This window comes from Centroberyx affinis, unplaced genomic scaffold, assembly GCF_046629955.1.
Source record: "Centroberyx affinis isolate AG114_WGS23_722 - 3 ecotype Tasmania unplaced genomic scaffold, CSIRO-AGI_Caff_v1 ptg000391l_1, whole genome shotgun sequence".
Classification (NCBI taxonomy): Eukaryota; Metazoa; Chordata; class Actinopteri; order Beryciformes; family Berycidae; genus Centroberyx; species Centroberyx affinis.
This window is the reverse complement of record NW_027279059.1, coordinates 302,501-321,436: the sequence shown is the minus strand read 5'-3', so window position 1 is coordinate 321,436 and position 18,936 is coordinate 302,501. Positions and strand designations below refer to the sequence as shown.

Sequence of the window (18,936 nt, the reverse complement as noted above, 5' to 3'; positions counted from 1 at the left end):
GCCTCAGCTCGTTAGCCCTGTGGAGCGCGTCCCCAATCGCTTACAAAGACCCTTCTGTTCCCAATGAGGACCCTCAAGTCAGCTTTCATTAGGAGTAATTCATGTTCATGTAGGCTACTGTTTATGTTATTTGTGGCATAGCAGTTTAACATAACATCAAGTTAATGCGTTAAAACGTCTGAATAAAAGTCTTCCTGGCAGTTTCACCTGAGGTTAGCGATAAAAAATGAATGCTATGAAGCTGTTTTTCAGACCTTGAATGCTGTTTGTTATGCAACATGTTACCCATCTTACAACATGCTCCTCATCGTCTCCTCCACACCAGTTTTAACAGCTAACCTTAAGGCGGAGTTACTGGGGCATGTACGCTGATGAAACCGTTTACCATTCATAACATGCAAAATATTCCTGGTATGAATAAACACATCATGTGCCTCGTATACCCATCCTCTCTTCCTAGTGCTTTCTCTAGCTCTCTCTCTCTCTCTCTGTCTCTCTCTCTCTCTCTCCCTTTGTCTTCAATAAATCATAGGATCAATCGGCCAATTTGCAATAATGTGGTCGAAAAATTAAAATGCCCCTTCCTCGCGCTCCCAGGCCTTGTTGTGTTCCTCGGTGTTGTCAGGCAGGTTCGTCTTGCAGGTTTTGTCTCAGTTGCTTTCGGCTCCCACCTCCTACCTGAGGAGTGAGCGGCATGCAGGATGAGAGGATCAGTTTAGAAACCATTAGAAACCTGGGAAATTCACCCTTATATAGCCTTTGGGCTCACTCTATTGCTTTCTCTGTTTCTTTGTCTCGCTCTCTCTCTCTCTCACATCACCACAAGCAGTTTTAGAAACCAGTTGCCAGAAGTTCAGTCATTTTCTGTGATAATCCCTTTGGGCGTGAATCCCTTTAGCTGCAGCCGAGCCTTTGGGCAAAATTGTCCATCAGCAGCCATTTGGGCTCTAGCATTGTTATATTTTCCACCATTGGCACCACAGCTAGCAATCAGCAAGCTCAAATTAGCCATAGGACAGTAGCACGGTGAAGAGGTTGCTAGCCGTTCTATGGTGTATTGGGATCCCTTCAATATCTAGTCTACTCTATCATACTGTGGCTAACTGCAGAGACTGAAATGACAACATGTCTTTGTGTACAATTCATTAGCAGTAGGTCATTTTCCACTTTCCCAGGCTTTATTGAAACACAGTCAGTGACCCATGGACACATTAGGAGGTCCAGTATGTGATCATCAGTTTGGTGGTGTATTGAAGCCATAAATCCTTGGATACAGCCAACTCATAAAGTAATTTATAAAACGGTGTCTTTGGTCACTTTAATTAACGCACGCGCGCACACACACAATCCCATTCCCGTCAGTTTGGAAACCCAGCGTCCATAACACAATACAACACAATTTTACTTCTTGCACCTGTAATGCTTATCTCTGCCGATCCGGCCCATAAGTTCAAAGCTCACACTTTTGGTTTAGATGGTGTTGCAAGCAGCTGTGAGGTAGATTCCCACCTGATTCCCAATAATGTCCCTACATACTGTACCGACTGTACAGTATGTAGGTGGTTTGACTGTGTTCCTGCAAGGGAGTGGCAATAAATTTCACTTCTCTCCATCGTCCGTATTCCTGTGTGTCAAACCCCCGCTGAACTGCTACTGATAGTTAGTGACACAAAGGGGTCAGGGTCAATTTCAGTTCATTCAATTAAAGGTGCTGCGTGTCGCATTTTAACATAAATAAATCACACTCATTTTGAGACATTAGTAAAATTACAGTCGCCTTTAGCAGCCTCTAAGGTCGGATTTCACTGGAAATCCGCTGGATTGCTTTACAGCACAAAACAGGAAGAGGCCGGTTTTCTTCCAGAGCAAACTGAGCTAAAGCTTTCACAGTTTCTGACAATGATAGATGGTGGAATGAGTAAAAGGCATGGCTGATAAAGAGTGAGATAAGGAATGAGATAAAAAGAGTGTTGTTTGTTATCAGCTGGTGTAAAAATGTAATATCAGCTATACCAGAAATTCTAGACCTAGTTGTTTTTCCTGCATGCATTTGCCTAACTGCTGAGGAAGCATTGTTTGAAGTTGGCAGTAAAATGCCGTGTGTTAGAATTAAAAATATTGCTTTAGGGAAAATATACTTGATGCCTTTTACTCATTCCACCATCTATCTAGTGAATTTTATTGCCACTCCCTTGCAGGAACACAGTCAAACCACCTACTGAGAGTACAGTAGGTACAGTATGTAGGGACATTATTGGGAATCAGGTGGGAATCTACCTCACAGCTGCTTGCAACACCATCTAAACTAAAAGTGTGAGCTTTGAACTTATGGGCTTGATAGACAGAGATAATTGTTACAGGTGCAATAAGTAAAATTTTTACTGTCCCATATCACAAAATGACTACAATATATCTGTGGCGGTTTGAGAGGGTTGTTGATCAATACTAGTGATTCAACGGTTACTCCACCAAGTGCAATTGTGAGATTTCTGGCATTTAAAACCCTCCACCCATCAACCCCCCTTTCCTACTCGCCTACTCGCATTTTCAGCTACTCAACCATGAAGGGCGGTGGTAGGAGGGAGCAGCCAGAGTCACAAGACAATTCAGATACAAAGGTTATAAAGCCTTGTTCTCCAGCCAAAAAAAGCAAACGACTAAGCCAGTACTCCAGCATTTAGCTTGGGGATATATCACCTCTGCACCGGAGGCTTCTGCTGGAGATCTGCTCTAATTAGCTAGCTTACTAGCTGTTGTGAAAGTGTGAATTTGTTATTTTTGTCAATTACAAGCCACCGTAAGCTGTGTCAGAGGCCTGTTGAATGCTCTTTGTTATATACGCAACATGTTACCCATCTTACAACATGCTCCTCATCGTCTCCTCCACACCAGTTTTAACAGCTAACCTTAAGGCAGAGTTACTGGGGCACATACGCTGCTGAAACCGTTCACCATTCATAACATGGAAAATATTCCTGGTATGAATAAACACATCATGTGCCTCATATACCCATCCTCTTTCTCTCTCTGTCTCCCTCCTTCAATAAATCATAGGATCAATCGGCCAATTTGCGATAATGTGGTCGAAAATATGTATTATTTTTGTCAAATTAAAATGCCCCTTCCTCGCGCTCCCAGGTCTTGTTGTGTTCCTCGGTGTTGTCAGGCAGGTTTGTCTTGCAGGTTTTGTCTCTGTTGCTTTCGGCTCCCACCTCCTACCTGAGGAGTGAGCGGCATGCAGGATGAGAGGATCAGTTTAGAAACCATTAGAAACCCAGGAAATTCACCCTTATGTAGCCTTTGGGCTCACTCTGTTGTTTTCTCTGTTTCTCTCTCTCTCTCTCTCTCTCTCTCTCTCTCTCTCTCTCTCTCTCTCTCTCTCTCTCTCTCTCTTTCTCTCGTGTGTGTGTGTGTGTTACAGTGGAGGTCAGAGACGGAGGGTGTCTCTTGGAGCCGCTCTGCTTCAGAATCCAAAACTACTCATCCTGGATGAGCCAACAGTTGGAGTTGACCCGGTGCTCAGGGCCAAGTATGCACACACACACACACACACACACACACACACATACACACATCATCATCATCATACCATCACACTATGCAGTCTTGTTCCCATTCAAAATGAAGAACTGGCCTTTGCTATGTTTGGGTACAGCTCATATGCTATTCTTGGTATGGTACAGCATGTCTATCATCTCTATTCCCACGGTGGCCATTTTGAAATTACATCACTCTCAGTTGTAGGAAACTCTACCCTGAAGTCCAGCCCAGCTCTGTCCCACTGTTGTGTACCAAGATGTACATCATACAAACATCAGGAATGAGACGAACATTTATCATTTCAGATTCCCTACTGAAAAACATATTAGAAACAAATGGATCTCATGAATCCGGTGGGAAATAGGTTCATATTTTAAGGTAATGTTTGGTCCTCTATAGCTAGCTACGGGAATCTAGCCTAGGTAGCTAGCTATCTGAAGAACATTGATAAATGTTAGGTCTATCTGAAGTCACAATATGTTAAGTAATACTAGTTCTTTATAAAGTCAATCTTCCAGGTAGTTTCCCACCGCAAGTGTGACCCAAGTTCAAAATGGCCAATAAGGTCAGTTGTAGCACTCTGCAAAACCAGTTGTTCACATCCACAAAAAACCCTTGCAAAACACACACACACACACACACACACACACTCTCTCAGACAAGCATTTGTATCCCCTAGGGCTTCCCAGAAAAGAACAAGTCAGAGAACTTTTTTGGAAAGCATTTTCCTTGAGCATTTGGCTCTAATCCCCTTGTGTAATAGGACCACAAAGCCTCAAATGTGCCAGTTAGCAAGCTAATGGTTCTTGGCAAAGCTAAGCTTTTACAGTCTGTGAGTTTTGGTAAGTTCTGTTAGGGTCAAGAGCTTTGTCATTCGTTTGGTTTCTTCTTCTGTCTTCTCTCTAGGATCTGGCAGCATCTGGTGGAGATTGTGAAGACGGGAAACGTCTCTGTCATCATCACCACACACTACATAGAGGAGGCCAGGCAAGCCAATGTGGTGAGATAATTCATATGCATGTACATACACACACAACGACAACTGTGCATAAATACACACACACAAACACACACAAACAGGAATAGAGCCACTGTCAGAAACATCCATATCAGTCTTTCTGAGCGAGCAGCTATGAGGTCTCCTCAGAGAGGAACAATGGGTCCTTTCTCTGTGTCACCATGTTAGCAGAGTATTCTCTATTAGTTTTGACAGTCAGGACAAAGGCTCAAATTGAGCCAGAGTGAAAGCGAGAGGGGAAAACTTCCTATAGGGTTTGAATGGACGCTCTTGTGTGTATAGGCCTACTTTCCATTTTACTGACACTTGTAAAAAATGCAAATGAAGTTCAACAAATATTCTGTTTGTGTAATTCGTTCCCTTGGTACATGGTCAGAATCACAAGTATAATCAATGTGCAGGAATATGTCAAGTCAAGTCAAGTTCGTAAATTTATATAGCCCTTTATCACAAGCATGTCTCAGAGGACTTTACAGAGGATGTGTCTAGCTAGATCTAACTAAACAGTGACATTGGTAGTAATGGTTTTTAGTAATTTACAGAGATAAACAGAGGCAATAAATACAATAACCCAGAAATTAATAAACGTATTGCCTATGTTTACACCTGTCATTTCAATGTGACTTATATGATTCAATTACTGTGTGATGAATGAACAGGTCTGGATGCACAAAAATTTTGCAGATTTTCCTCACATTGGACCTTCAAAGCCGGTGACCGTAAAACTATAATCGGAAGTCTGCATAGTCTGCACCCAAATACTGTCAGTGTAAAGAAATAGAGGGGTAGTAAAAGTGAACGTGGGAAAAGTAATGTAAACACACATTTAAATAAATACAGCCACAGGAGAAATATTACAGTTCACATCTAGCCCTCATTACTGATCAGCCTAGTAGCTGGCTCAGCATAAATCCAGCCACTGCAGTAAAGTTCACGTTCGTTCAGCTGTAATCTTCTTTGTATAAAGTCTATAAAGTCTATCAAGTCTAATGCTAAATACTAATGACTGTGCCGAGTCTGTAGATTAGGCTTCCATAAGCCACATTTGTTTTTGTTTTTAGATTGTTTGGCCTTGTGTTTCTAATTGGGTATTTCAGATTTGGAGAGGCTGGAATGGAGGCTTTTCTTGCACAATCCAACAATTTTGTTGAGTGAAACTGAGTAAAAAGCAAAAGTGCTATAAAGGGAACATGCCGCTTGCCGCTCTGCTGTAGGCTGAAGTACTCAAGAAGAACCTGCCGTCTCTCTTCTTCCTCTTCTTCCCCCTCTTCTATATCTTCTTCCTCTACTTTGTGTGCATGCATGTGTTTATGTGTGTATTTGTCTGTGAAGGTGTATGCACTAGGGTTAGACCCATATATTAGGCCAATATTGGATATCAGCCAATCATGTCATCCATTGCCGATATGATGCAGGTTCCTCCCTGAACACAGCTACATAAAAACAGTCTGTAAAACCTGCAATGAAATGTAATTTTCTATGCACATTATGTTTATTAATTTAATTGTTAAATAATGTTTTTTTGCAAAGTAATTCTTCATTTAAAGGTCTAACATATGCATGTCTATCGGTAAATTATCTGTATTGTTTATCGGCCTTCAAAAGCCTGTATTGGTCGAACGCTGGTATGTGTTCATGTGTTCATGTTGTGCTTTCTGTGCATTTTCTAGAGATTTAAACCTCTACCATGTCAAGGGGTCACAGAATTGCACTTAATAGGCTTATTAGTTAACAGACAGTTGTTGTGTGTATGGGTGTGTGTGTGTGTGTGTCAGCTGTCAAATTAGAACTAACTACAACAGTTATGGGTTTAACCCTGTAACTCCTGCTATCTCTGACGCCTTTACATAACAAGGCCACATAACCACGGTAATTTTTGGCTTTACACTGATGGTGCAGCTACATGTTTGCAGTGAACCAGACACTCAAACCTGTCTTACAACTCAGCTTAGTGAGTCTCCATTTAGTAACAAGATGATAGGTGGGGGGAAGAAAATGACTGCAGGGGAATAACGTCGATTCTTTGATTTATTTCTGCTTTTGTGCCAGTTTCAAACCAACTGGACATAACCGTCAGGGAGAGCAGCACACGGTGTAACAATGCATCGCTCCATTGCCAAGGAATTGGTGTTGCTAGGTTATGTCAACAGGCCCGTTGTTGTCCTGCCTGGTATTACTCTACACGACGCAGACCAGGGTCAGACAGTCCCTGCCAATATTTTTATGGTTTGTTTGACCCACTTAAGAGCCAGATGGGATGAGTTGAGCACACTGGACAACACAAGTTACAGGAACTTATAAGTATCTGAAAATCAGTTATAAAATGGCTATCGTCCTGATGTGGTAAAACCCAGCTGGTACCAAAGAGGTTAAAACAAACGCTAATCAAGGACTAACTACATGCATGATAATTAAAGTAATATTCTGCGACAGTTTCATACAAATAAAATTCAGTTTTGCTACTCTTGATCACTGATTCATATAACACAACAGTGATTCAACCTATATCCAGTTCATGAAAGCTTTTACATTTTCTGTTCTAAACAGCCGGTGTCTGGTAGCTCTTTCCTGGAAAAGATTTGCGTTTCCGGTTTGTTTGGAATAAACAGAAGAAGAAGAACTGGGTAGTTAGCATGAGCGGCGATAGCCACCATGGCTGAACAGACAAAGAACAGAGCGCCACCTACAGAAACTCAAACTGCATCAACGGAAAATCCAAGGAAAAAGACTTCACAGTCCCGCCCACACTGTTTGATTGACAGGTGATCTCTGGGAAGTGCAGTGCAGAAACACCACAGCAATGAGCGCTGAGCACCAAAGATGTCGCTAAAACAAAAACAAGAATCTTCCTATTACTAGCTTGAATTCATTAAAAAAATTATTTCTCCAAACACTTCTGTCCTCTCTGCAGGTTGGTCTCATGCGGAATGGCCGTTTGCTGGCTGAAGGGCCTCCAGACGCTGTAATGAAGCAGCACAGTGCATCAGTGAGTACTGGTTGAAAACTCCATAGACTGTGTAGACACCCAAGGGTGCTGGGAGTGGGTGTGGGGGAGGTGGAGTTCTTTCATGGGGAGATTAAAAGGGTGGCCAAGGTGTTACTATACAACTTGAGATACTAATACAGTATCTATAAGGGTATTGTTGTTATGCTTTGGATAGCAAAGGATGTTGGGAAATAGTGCCAGTGCCTGACTTCTAACAGTCCTGACGACCAGAGGAACACTGTCACTTTGTTTCCTCATTTGTCAGTGCAAAGAAAGTTGGCTGCAGTTGACCTTTTGAGCAATATCACCCATCAACAGCCAATCACATGGTAGCAATTGTTATGATATGTCTCGCTTATCACTGCAACAGCACTGGCTCCGATTGGCCATTGGACAGTGACAGAGTGATAGAATGCAGAAGTAAAGAGATAAAACAAAATAATAAGGCAACAGTAATTATGTTGTTCCCTACAAATGATGCAATCCCTGTCACAGCTAATCAGTAACTAATATGTCACCTCATGGACAAACACACACACACACACACACACACCCTCAGGCCCCCTCGGCCCAATCAGGGCAATTTTGACAATGATGCAACGCAGATGCATCGCTTCCCCAAGTGTAGTCAAAAGCCGGTAGGCATTGTATATACTGTATATACGTATAGAGCTATAGCATTTGACGCATTGACAAACAAATGTTCGATGGAGCGTCCCCCTTGGGCCAATCGATGTAGTTGTAAAATTCCAGGACATAGCGGTGAGATGCATCATTCCCCCACGTTTTGTCAAAATCGAATCAGTGCTGTCAGACATATTGCGTGTGATGGACAGACGAACAAATGAACGAATGATTGAACGAACATAAAAAAACACAAGGACCTTTTGCAGAATATCTCACCACAAAAATAAAACAAAAGAAACAAACAAAACAGATGTGGTTGCTAGCGTTGTGAATGCAAAGTGAAGCCTAGCTGTCAGCCATATTTGCTTCCCCCGCTGACCCACACTAACTCCCATTGCAGACCCTGGAGCACGCCTTCCTGCAGCTGTGCGAGACGTCAGACCAGGTGGGGTCTAAGCGGGGCTGCAGTCCGCAGGGCGGGGCCCTAGAGGACAGCCAATCGTTCGAGAGCGGGAGGGAGGAGAGTCGGCCAATTCTCGGGGTTGGACCGGGACCTGCAGAGGAACTACCCAAATATTCAGGTACTGCTGTGAAAGATGGTGTACAGGTCGTATTCTTATCTATTAGACTGTTATGCATGAAGAGTTTCATTACAATAGTGCAATATTTATACATTTTGGAATACAGTTGTTACCTGAACTGCATGATTGTAGGGTTTATTATTAAATATCTCTAAAATATATGGGATCCAGTGTGTTAAAGTGTCATAATTTTGCCATAGCCTTTTCAAATGCCTGTAATTAGCTGATTAAAATGCCATAGACTAGTCGCATAGAAATCTGTGTACATTTTGTTAGATCAGTTTACTCATTAACCAATACAATCAGTTTCAGTCGTGAAAAAACATTCCTTTGAAAAAGTCAGTGCCCAGAGATAAAAGTCTAAGAAACCTGCACAAATGTAAAAAAAAAAAATGTGTATGTTAACTGTGATTGCCAAAGCCATGGCACACTGGGAATAGTCAAAAATCCTAAAAATTCTCGGTTTTGTCATTTTTGGACCATTGAGGACATACTGGAAATAGGACACATTCTCAAAAAAATGTTTTCTGTTAGCTCTTTTTGCCTTTTAGGGTGTTCTCTACAGTTTGGTCTTTAATCTGCCATCAATGTTATTTCAGCTATTCTCTGTGGCCTCTTTGGTCTGCGGCGTCATGGAGGCTGTTCAGCCTTTTTCCCACACAGGGGAAGTTCATTCAGAGCGCAATACACACTCATGGAGAAGCTTAGATGTTGATGAGAAGTTTTGGAATCTACCTCTGTTTGCAGAGTCATAACAACTTTTTTACTTTTGTGTGCAAAATATAAGTATTTATATGTGAAGTAGCTTTGGGTTTTGGAATATCGCCTATTAAAGTGTGTTGTCATTGTGTGTGTGTGTGTGTGTGTGTGTGTGTGTGTGTGTACAGCGGACTGGAAGGTGCGAGCCAGGCACGTGCTGCCAAAGTGGAGGAACATCTCAGCGCTGATGATCAAAACCATGGTGCGGATGAAGAGAATGCCAGGGTGAGGATGATGATGATGATGGTGATGATGATGAAGATGATAATGAATTAAATATCAATGGAGCCCAAACATATTTGCCCCTAAACACTGAAAATATATAGTATTATTTCTTTTGCCTAGTACTCTTTCAGCATTCATATATCAAACATATATATTTATAATTGAAGGCAAAAAAAAAATGTTTACAAGGCACTCGTCCCATACAAAAAGTAGAAAGCCTTTATTATTTATTGGCTTATGCATAGCGTACACATGTTAAAAATGTTTAAAAAGCACTTTTTAACAGTTTTAACATGTATGCTATGTATTAGCCAGTATACATATACAAAGCAGCGTTCCTCTTTAGTAAATTTATATATAATTGAAGGCTTTTACTCCAAAATACTCTACTGTATATCCACTTTGGAAAAACATATTATCTGGTGTTCTTCTGGTGTTTTCGGTATGTAAAATCATAAATAATTGCATCCACTAAAATGTTACTGTTTTGTAAGTAAAGGGCTCAAGCTAGCTTATAACATCAATAATAGTTAATAGTTTATTATATGAATAAATAAAATCGGTCCCATATCCTCTGTATCTGCAGGTCGTTGTGTTTCCAGTTCTTGCTGCCCGTCATCCAGATCTCTCTGATGTGTCTGTGTATCGGAGGAGACCCGAAGGGGATCCGGGTCGCCGTGGTGAACAACGAGACTTTCTCCTCCTCCTCCTACAGCCACCTGCTGCTCTCCTTCCTGGACAACTCCAGTGTGGAACAGGTGTTTGTTTAGTCCGTGTTGTGTGTTCGCAGCGTCGGGAGTTTGATTCTGGCGCTCAAGATCTTTGTTGTCGTCAGTGTCGGGGGTAACCTGTTAGAGTAGTAACTGACCATGTTAGGTTTTCAATTCTTGTAATCTGTTAGTTACATTTTAAAGTTAGAATGTCGTTACTTTTACAAGACTGTAAATGTATAGTAATAATAACATAAGTGAAAATCCTGTGGCATGTCTTGCAGATACCTGCTAACAAAAAAAAAACAAAAAAACACATTCTAAGTCTGCTTGATACAAATGAGACTGTCGTGCTGTTCTGAAAACAGAGCAACAGTCTTGCATTGCATTTTAAAATAATGGTGGATTCTAGAAAGGAAGTAACAGGCTCGCTCTCAAGAGTTAATTTTATTTTCACCTTCAGCAAACGGGTTTCACTTCTGCTTAAGGCAGAACAAACACAGAGCCCGTGGTTTTCTTTTTCTAGGAAATCAGTGAAGGGGTAAGGGTGTGTGAGAGTGTGTGTGCGAGTGTGTGTTTGTAGGCAGCTTTTGAACACAGTGTATTTATTTGGCACAGAGGCACAGTTTCATGTACTGTATAACACAAACACACACATACAGTATATAGTACTGTACATACATAAGAGTGCTGGTTCAAATCTGAGAAAAATGTGTGAGCTAAGGGGAATAAAAATCCCCTCCCTCAGCAACTACAGCAATACCTTTGAGCAACACATGCAACCTGTAGTAACTGTATACACATGTGAAGCAGGCTCCTGCTGAAAAAGAGTGTGCTCCGTCAACATTCCCATGATAAATAAAGGTTAAAATATACTGTATATGTGTATCATAACATATCTGTGTCCGCCTGTTTCCCAGGTGCCGTTGTCCCATGCAGAGGCGTTCACCGGGGCCTATAACGGAGAGTACTGGGGCGTCATCGGCTTCGGCAAGAACTTCAGCAACTACCTGTATAATAGGTGAGAGGAACTCTGGTCTGGTTTATATGGTTTATAAAAAAGTTGTGAGCGGAAGTCTTTGTTTTGCGTTGTCTAGCATCGTATGGCATTTTGTATGCCATGGATTAGCATCTCCGCCATTTGATGTGTAGTCCAAAAATCCCTATGGAAAATATGAATGGACTTTTTGAACGTGTTGAACGGATACCCAGTGTTTTGTTCCAGGGGTTAAAATACATCCAGCAACATCACATTTGTTGGCAAATGCTTTGGGAGTCAACATGTTAACATTGTTCCCCATGGTGCAAAACAGCAGCTAGATTTGTCACTAGTTGCTTTTGAGGAATAAAATTCAATAAAGTAGCCGGGGCGGTCTGAAAAGTTGCTAAATCTAACAGCATAAATCACCAAGTTGGCAACTGCGGTCTCAGTGCGAACCATCCACGATGCACATGTAAGCAATGTAAAGAGCTGTTGAGGGAGAGCAGGAAAACATAATGTGATTTAAATAAATACAATCACAGGAGAAGCATACTGTACCTGGCAGTTTTATTCTGGATGCACAGTGATGTAAACTCATAAAACTCAATCTTTATGATGAGGTCTTGAAAATTGCATTGAAATGATAGTCTGACCTGAACTGACCTGTTTTGACTTTCAATTTCATTTGACTTGTTTCCTTTCCTCTCCTTGCACAATCCCAACTGATGACAGTTGCGCAGTTGCTGCTAGGTTAAGTGTGTGTTTGTGTGTGTGTGTGTGTGTGTGTGTGTGTGTGTGTGTGTGTGTGTGTGTGTGTGTGTGCGTGCATGCGTCAAAGGGATTTTCACAAGTCAGACTAAATCCACAGTGAACCAGAACAGCTCCATCATAATGCCAATGTCAACACACAGCAATCAGCATTCCAGTACATAGCTACAGATGTACGCATAAACAGGCACACACACACACACACACACATACACACATACACACACACACACACACACATACACACATTATTTATTAAACTGATGATTTATTGTTCTGTACATACTGTATATCTGACACTTCTTGCGCACATGTACACACAGGACCAGACGTTCTACCCTGGTGTGACAAACACACACACACACACACACAAACACACACACACACACACACAAACAGACATCTAACCACACCAACCATGCACCCCAGCGTTGCCATCATGTGATGATGAGTCGATCTTCCAGGGTAAAGGATACAAGTTGTTGTTTTAGGTGTGAATCATGGCAGTGTGTGTGTGTGTGTGTGTGTGTGTGTGTGTGTGTGTGTGTGTGTGTGTGTGTCTGTCCTGTCTGTCTGGTCCTGCCTGTCCCTAACTTACCTGAGCAGACCGTGGCTTAGCGCCGACCAATCACATGCTCATTCTGACATAATCATGCGCTGTTCATGTGACACTCTGATGGCCAACTTGAGCTCCACATGTTGTTTTCACACAGTGTTGACTTGTTGGGGCAAAATGTGTCTTCTCTTACTGATCTGTGCAGTACAGCAGGATTTCAGAGAGTCATGGGACATCTAGTGGGTGTCAGTATGAATCAGGGTCGGGGTCAACTCAGTTTCACTTGCCAAGTTCCCTTTGTGTGTTCAACTACATTTACATTTCAGCTGATTCTCTTCGGGTAGTTACAGACACCGGACACGATTTCACAAAGCCTCTGTTCGTTGTCTATGAGAAGCGAATTTGTCCGATGCATGACAGAACAGGGGTGAGAAAAGTTGAAAAACGTTTATATTATGTAAATGAGCATGACGGTCGCGGCATGAGAATCAATCACATTCAGGCAAAAAACAGATATTTGTCTCTCCGCCCATTGAGGGGAATTTGTGAAGTGGATTTTGTTCAAAACTCAAAACTTCAAAACTCAAAAACTGGACTCATATTTTCAATCTATAGAGAAATGACTAAGAACAAAGACTCCATTAATACATTTTATAAATTTCATATTATGCACTGAGTGAATTGAAAGTGAATTATCCCTGAACCTGATAGCCCATTTGGTGAATGCTGCAGACCCAGTGACCAAATACAGTGTTGTTCCTCTTATCTGTGCTGTATCTGTATCTTCCTACTTCCTGTATCTTCCTATTATTATCAAGTGTGGTTCAGCTCTGACTGAACATGTACCACAAAATATTAGAAAAAAGGAAATGACTGGTTGCTCTATATTGTCAAACTAGGATCAAAAATGTATCGAGTGCTCTTGGAAAACGGGGAAAAAAGAGTGCTACAAACAAAAGGACAAACCAGGCACTCCAAATATAAAAATATAACCACGAAGAAGGAAATATTTCAAAAAGCCTTTATTGTAGTGGCTAAATCATTAAAAAAGCCCACTGTAGGTCTTCTTCAGGGCTTTAAACACAGGTTTAAGGTCCTGAAGAAGACCTACAGTGGTCGATATTAGATATAGTGGTTATATTTGTATATTTTTATATTTGGAGTGCCTGGATTGTCCTTTTGTTTGTATGTACCACAAAATGTTTGTGTTGTGCCAAAGATGTTGAATTCTGAACAGGCAAGACAAGATACAGACAATCTGCATTTCCGGGCAACACTGCCTTACTATTTTTGCTTGTAATGCAACATTTGCATAAGCTAATATATATAACATCTTTTTTTTCTGTTTCTGACTCTGCTTGTGATTGCACAGGGTGGTGTACCGTAAGGTTTCTAAAGACCAGGTCGATGGAGGATCGGTACACGTCTGGCTGGACCTGACTAGTAAGTTTCGGGTCTGGTTCAGTTCCAAACCCTCCTCATGCCCCCTAGTCCCCTAGTTGGAACGGTTCCATTTCATTCAGCCAACCTTGGATGTTAACATTTTCCTGGTGAGCTGCAGTAGTAGAGCTTTCTGTAAAAATCTTTACGTGAAATTCATCACTCAGTACGACAGAAATACAAATTGTTTTATCCTCAGCTGTTTCCATTTTTAACTCTGCAAAGGCCTTAAAAGACTTCATAACTACATTAATATTCTAGGATGAGTTTTGTAAGATTTCATGCCAGAGATCATATTGTAAAATTGACATATCTTTCAAATATCTCCTTCTTCACATGTGCCGTATATTTTATGAAATGGTGAGGTTTGACTGTGCAGTTGTCTACTAAGCGGCCATGCAACATGTTTTAGGATTTTAGCACACGTGGGATACGTGTGCTAAAATCCTAAAACATGTTTTTGAAATGTACCTACACTGGAAAATACAGTCATTGACAGAAGACATTAAATATAGTTTGTTATTAAGAGAAGCTTTATGTTTGAATGAGCTAAATCTGAGAACCTGAAGGTGCTAATAAGTACTAATTCTGTTTTCTCTAGATCGACAAATTGCCATCATGCTCCAGCAAAAAATACACGACGCCTTTCAGGTACAAAAGTGCTTTCTACTGTGTGCTTTGTTCACTCAGACCTGCAGCAGATCTTGAGATGGTTGCATGGTTTAAGGATGAAGGTTTTTCAAGGAGAGATGTAATCAGAATCACTTTAACAAATATAATAAATGTGCATGAAGTTGTCTTCTTGCTGTACAGTCATATGGGAAACTGACACACATGGTACAGGACAAGTCATACTATAAATAACATTCATTCAAACATAATACAGCTGACTTTTTGGTTATTATAATAGCATTTTTTTGCTAATGTGTGCTACTTTCATGGAGCAGACTGGTATTGACCTCATAAGTCGAATGACGTCACCCTTGCCCAAATATGGCTCCCGGTTCCATACCGATTTCTCCGTAGACTGACAGAGACGATTATGTGAAACCCCGTTAATTTTCCCTATGGAGAAATCTCTATGGAACCATGAGCCATATGATAAGTCATAATGTGCGATACACCATCAGATTACAACAAGTACGACTGGGATTGTTAAAACTCTGTCCTCTATCCTCAGGCTTTTGTTGACAATAAGATGGGTAGCATGTCCTACCTGGTCGCCATGCCTATAAAGGTAAGAAAAAAAAAGATTTATTATTATTATTATTATAATGCATAGAATATATTTATATTGCAATCTTGAAAGAATAGTTACAAAGTACTTTACAAACAATTCGACATCAATAAATAAATAAATACCAGTAAAGCAATAAAAGACCCATGAATACTGTATGTATTGCCCCAGATGTCAATTTAAATCACTCCCTTGTTGTTTTTGTCTTCCAGTTTGAAGAGCCAATCTATGGCAGCCAAAACACAGACTTCACCACGTTTGTGACACCAGGAGCTGTTCTCAGGTCAGTATAGTGTGGCATCGGTTCCACAGCTGACAGGATTCGTCTTAATATGTCAAACACCCAAGACGTTTTTTCATTGACTCACTCTTTTGTTTATGCATTTACGTCTTATTTTTAAGAGGGATTATTCAAGATTGTGTTGAACGATTTTAGCTAATATTCAGTGGGTCTCTCTCTCTCTCTTCCTCTCTCTCCCTGTTCCTCCTCTTCCCCTCCTCCGCCCGTGCAGCATCACCTTCTACCTGGCCGTGGGTCTGACGGCCCTCTCCTTCGTCCTGGAGAGGAAGGAGGGTCTCCTGGACAGATGCTGGGTTGCAGGTGAGAGGTCAAAGTTCACTCTGCCGTACAAGAACATACAGTAGAGTAGAAACTGTGCGAGTCGTGAAACTGAGAAAAAACGACTTTTGCCTTTATCTGCTGCTGTTCTGAGAAATGAGTTGTTGGTACAGAAGTGGATAGCAGGGATCGACTCATTGTTATTGATGGTCAATACTGATATCTTTGTATTATGGCTGCCGATAGCCAATATTTTGTGCTGATATTCAGAATCTTTAAATTTGACCATTTACATGTCCATAAAATAAAGAAAGAGAAAAATACAACTATTCAGTGTTTCCCCCAAATTTGTATTCTTATCAGGGAGGAAAGGTCACAGCATTTAGAGCATAATGGGACACTAAAACTCTCCACTGAAATTCAGGAACAGAGAACATATGAATTGTTTTGGAGGATGTATTTGTTTTTATATGAGTAATTGAGATTCAGTTTATTACATTACTGAATGCTGATTACTGAAATACTGAATGTAACCAATGGCCAGTTTCCCCCACAGGGATCATTAAAGTTTTGTCTAATCCAATCTGATCTAATGAAACATTTAACCATTCTTTGATAAATCGCCACTAGGGGGAGCAACAGGATCACAGCAGCAGAAATGTTCTTATGCTGACATTCTCCAACATGGAAAAACAGATTATTATTATATTTGACAGATTATCAATCACTGCTTTGAAATGGTATAGGGACAATAAATTACTTTGTTTGAAATTTTAATTATTGAATTAAAAAAGTGCATTTCAATCAACTTTTTTCTGACGTAAAATGGGTCACTTGTGAAGTTAAATGAGCCTGACTTTATGGTGTTGTGTATCTCTCTCTCTCTCCCTCTCTCTCTCTCTCTCTCTCTCCCTCTCCCTCTCTCTCTCTCTCTACCAGGTGTGAGCTCTCTGGAGACGATGCTGGCTCACCTCTTCTCTCAGCTGTTTGTCATCAGCATTCAGATCATCCTGCTGCTCATCTTCATACTGCTCGTCTTCAAGGTTTGACACAAATAGATGCACTAACCCATAATGCACCTCTTTCTCTCTCTCTCTCACGTGCACACACACACACAAACAGACAAAGACATGTACATGCAGACACACACACACACACACACACAACCTAAGATAAGATGAAACTTTATTGACTTGAAATTAGGTCGCAGCAGCAAAAGCTAAAAAATACAGCAGGCACAAAAGAAAAACAGAATATAAGCACAAAAAGAGAATATAGAATAAGCAACAAAAAGGTAAAAACAATAAAAACAACAAATCAATAAAGTAGAATATAAACAATTCTGGGGTTGTGTAAGCATATGCTGCTGCCAATTTAAACACACTTTAACCTGGCCTCCGTCTCTGACTATTTTAGTAGAGATCATTACTCATGAATCATTACATCCAGCTGTCCCAGACACACAGATACAGGTTAATAAAAAACAAATTAGTTACCAATTTAGTGACAGAAAGCGGAGCGGGTTTAAAGTTGAACCAGTGATAGAAAACGATACTCTACTCATAAACCCTCTAGGCTGTGTGACTCGTCTGTTTCAAACCGTCCTTCCATGTGATTCGCTCTTCATCACAACGCCAATACTTGTTTGGAAACACAAACCACACGGTCAATTCTGTTTAGCTGCTGTTGAGACCACAAGGCCGTCAGTCAGCACTGACCTGAGGCTGACAGGTGATAGCCTTGACCTGGACGCACACTACAAGACCTTCCTGCACTAATTAACCACCAAAGTCGCCGTTAAAGCCATTTTATTGAGATTGGGCGGCTTATTAAAAGAGCAGGAAAGCCTCTAAAAAATGATTGCGAGCTTGTAATCATGATGTGTAGGGAGCAGTTTTCACATAATGAGGGTTAAAGTTTCCACACCCCATACCGCAAAAACGAGCAGCTCTATAACCTTTTTCATTTGCATTTTTACTACAGTAGCAAACATTTACAAAAATCTAACTTCACCTACATGTAAAAAACCGTTTATAGCACCACACACATATGAATATTTAATTTTTGGCCATCAGACAGACCTTTATTATTCCAAGATCATGATATAACATTCAGTTTTCTCCTTAAAAATGTACATGGGACGGCCTGCTGGGGAGAAAATGTGTTGTACATCTTGTAGTGTGAGTCCAGCCTGCAGCAGGATCAGGTTTACCATGAGAACAATGAACCAATGGAAACACGTCGACTCTGTCCACCACTGATTTTCAATAGGCATGCGTATGGATAGAGGGAGAAGGCACTCAAATCAATAGAGGGAGAAGGCACTCAAACTAGTGGGGATGGATAGTGTGTGTGTATATGTCTGTGTTTGGGTGCATGCTTTGTGTATGTGTGTGTGTGTGTGTGTGTGTGCACGAGCGTGTGCGTGCGCGTTAATTAAGGTGCCGAAGTCCAAAGAGACCACCGCTCCATAAATCACTTCCTGAGTTGGCCGTATCCAAGGATCACTGCGGGATCGCCACGACAACAGCTCTTGATTGCTGTGGCAACCGAGTGGTCATGTGGCCTCTCAGCGCAGGTCTATTTTTGCACGTTGTCAGGGGAGACGGATAGTGTCTTACACACTGGGGACAAGTGCACAAACACACACACACACACACACACGCAAAGAGACACACACACGCTTACAAATGCCTTTAGATTGTAGTTTGTAGAGTGAGTTTATCGCTACAATCAAACTGAGCTGAGAACTGCAGACTTTTCTTTCTTGTGTTTTTATTTCATGAAATACTTGTGCGACGCCCCTGTCCTGTTCACACTCCTACCTGTCTGTGTAATTTACGACCTGAATGTAATCTGCCGACAGTTTTCATTTCCTCTGGTATTTTTGGCCCAAGATCTGTGGAGAACTGTGGAGAAAATCAGGGACTTTTTCTGTTTCTGTCTCT

At 41.1% G+C, this 18,936-nt stretch overlaps 1 protein-coding gene across 1 annotated transcript in view; it reads left to right on the top strand.

The window, feature by feature from the left end:
* abch1 (ATP-binding cassette, sub-family H, member 1) overlaps window positions 1–18,936 on the top strand; it is a 34,557-nt gene that overhangs the window by 10,758 nt on the left and 4,863 nt on the right. The window contains exons 5-17 of the mRNA XM_071516040.1: window positions 3,422–3,529; window positions 4,447–4,540; window positions 7,470–7,544; window positions 8,572–8,752; window positions 9,640–9,736; window positions 10,323–10,494; window positions 11,367–11,467; window positions 14,125–14,195; window positions 14,794–14,843; window positions 15,373–15,429; window positions 15,642–15,712; window positions 15,942–16,030; window positions 16,928–17,031. Of these exons, the coding sequence (XP_071372141.1) occupies window positions 3,422–3,529; window positions 4,447–4,540; window positions 7,470–7,544; window positions 8,572–8,752; window positions 9,640–9,736; window positions 10,323–10,494; window positions 11,367–11,467; window positions 14,125–14,195; window positions 14,794–14,843; window positions 15,373–15,429; window positions 15,642–15,712; window positions 15,942–16,030; window positions 16,928–17,031 (1,270 nt within the window). The remainder of the gene's footprint in view (window positions 1–3,421; window positions 3,530–4,446; window positions 4,541–7,469; window positions 7,545–8,571; window positions 8,753–9,639; window positions 9,737–10,322; window positions 10,495–11,366; window positions 11,468–14,124; window positions 14,196–14,793; window positions 14,844–15,372; window positions 15,430–15,641; window positions 15,713–15,941; window positions 16,031–16,927; window positions 17,032–18,936) is intronic.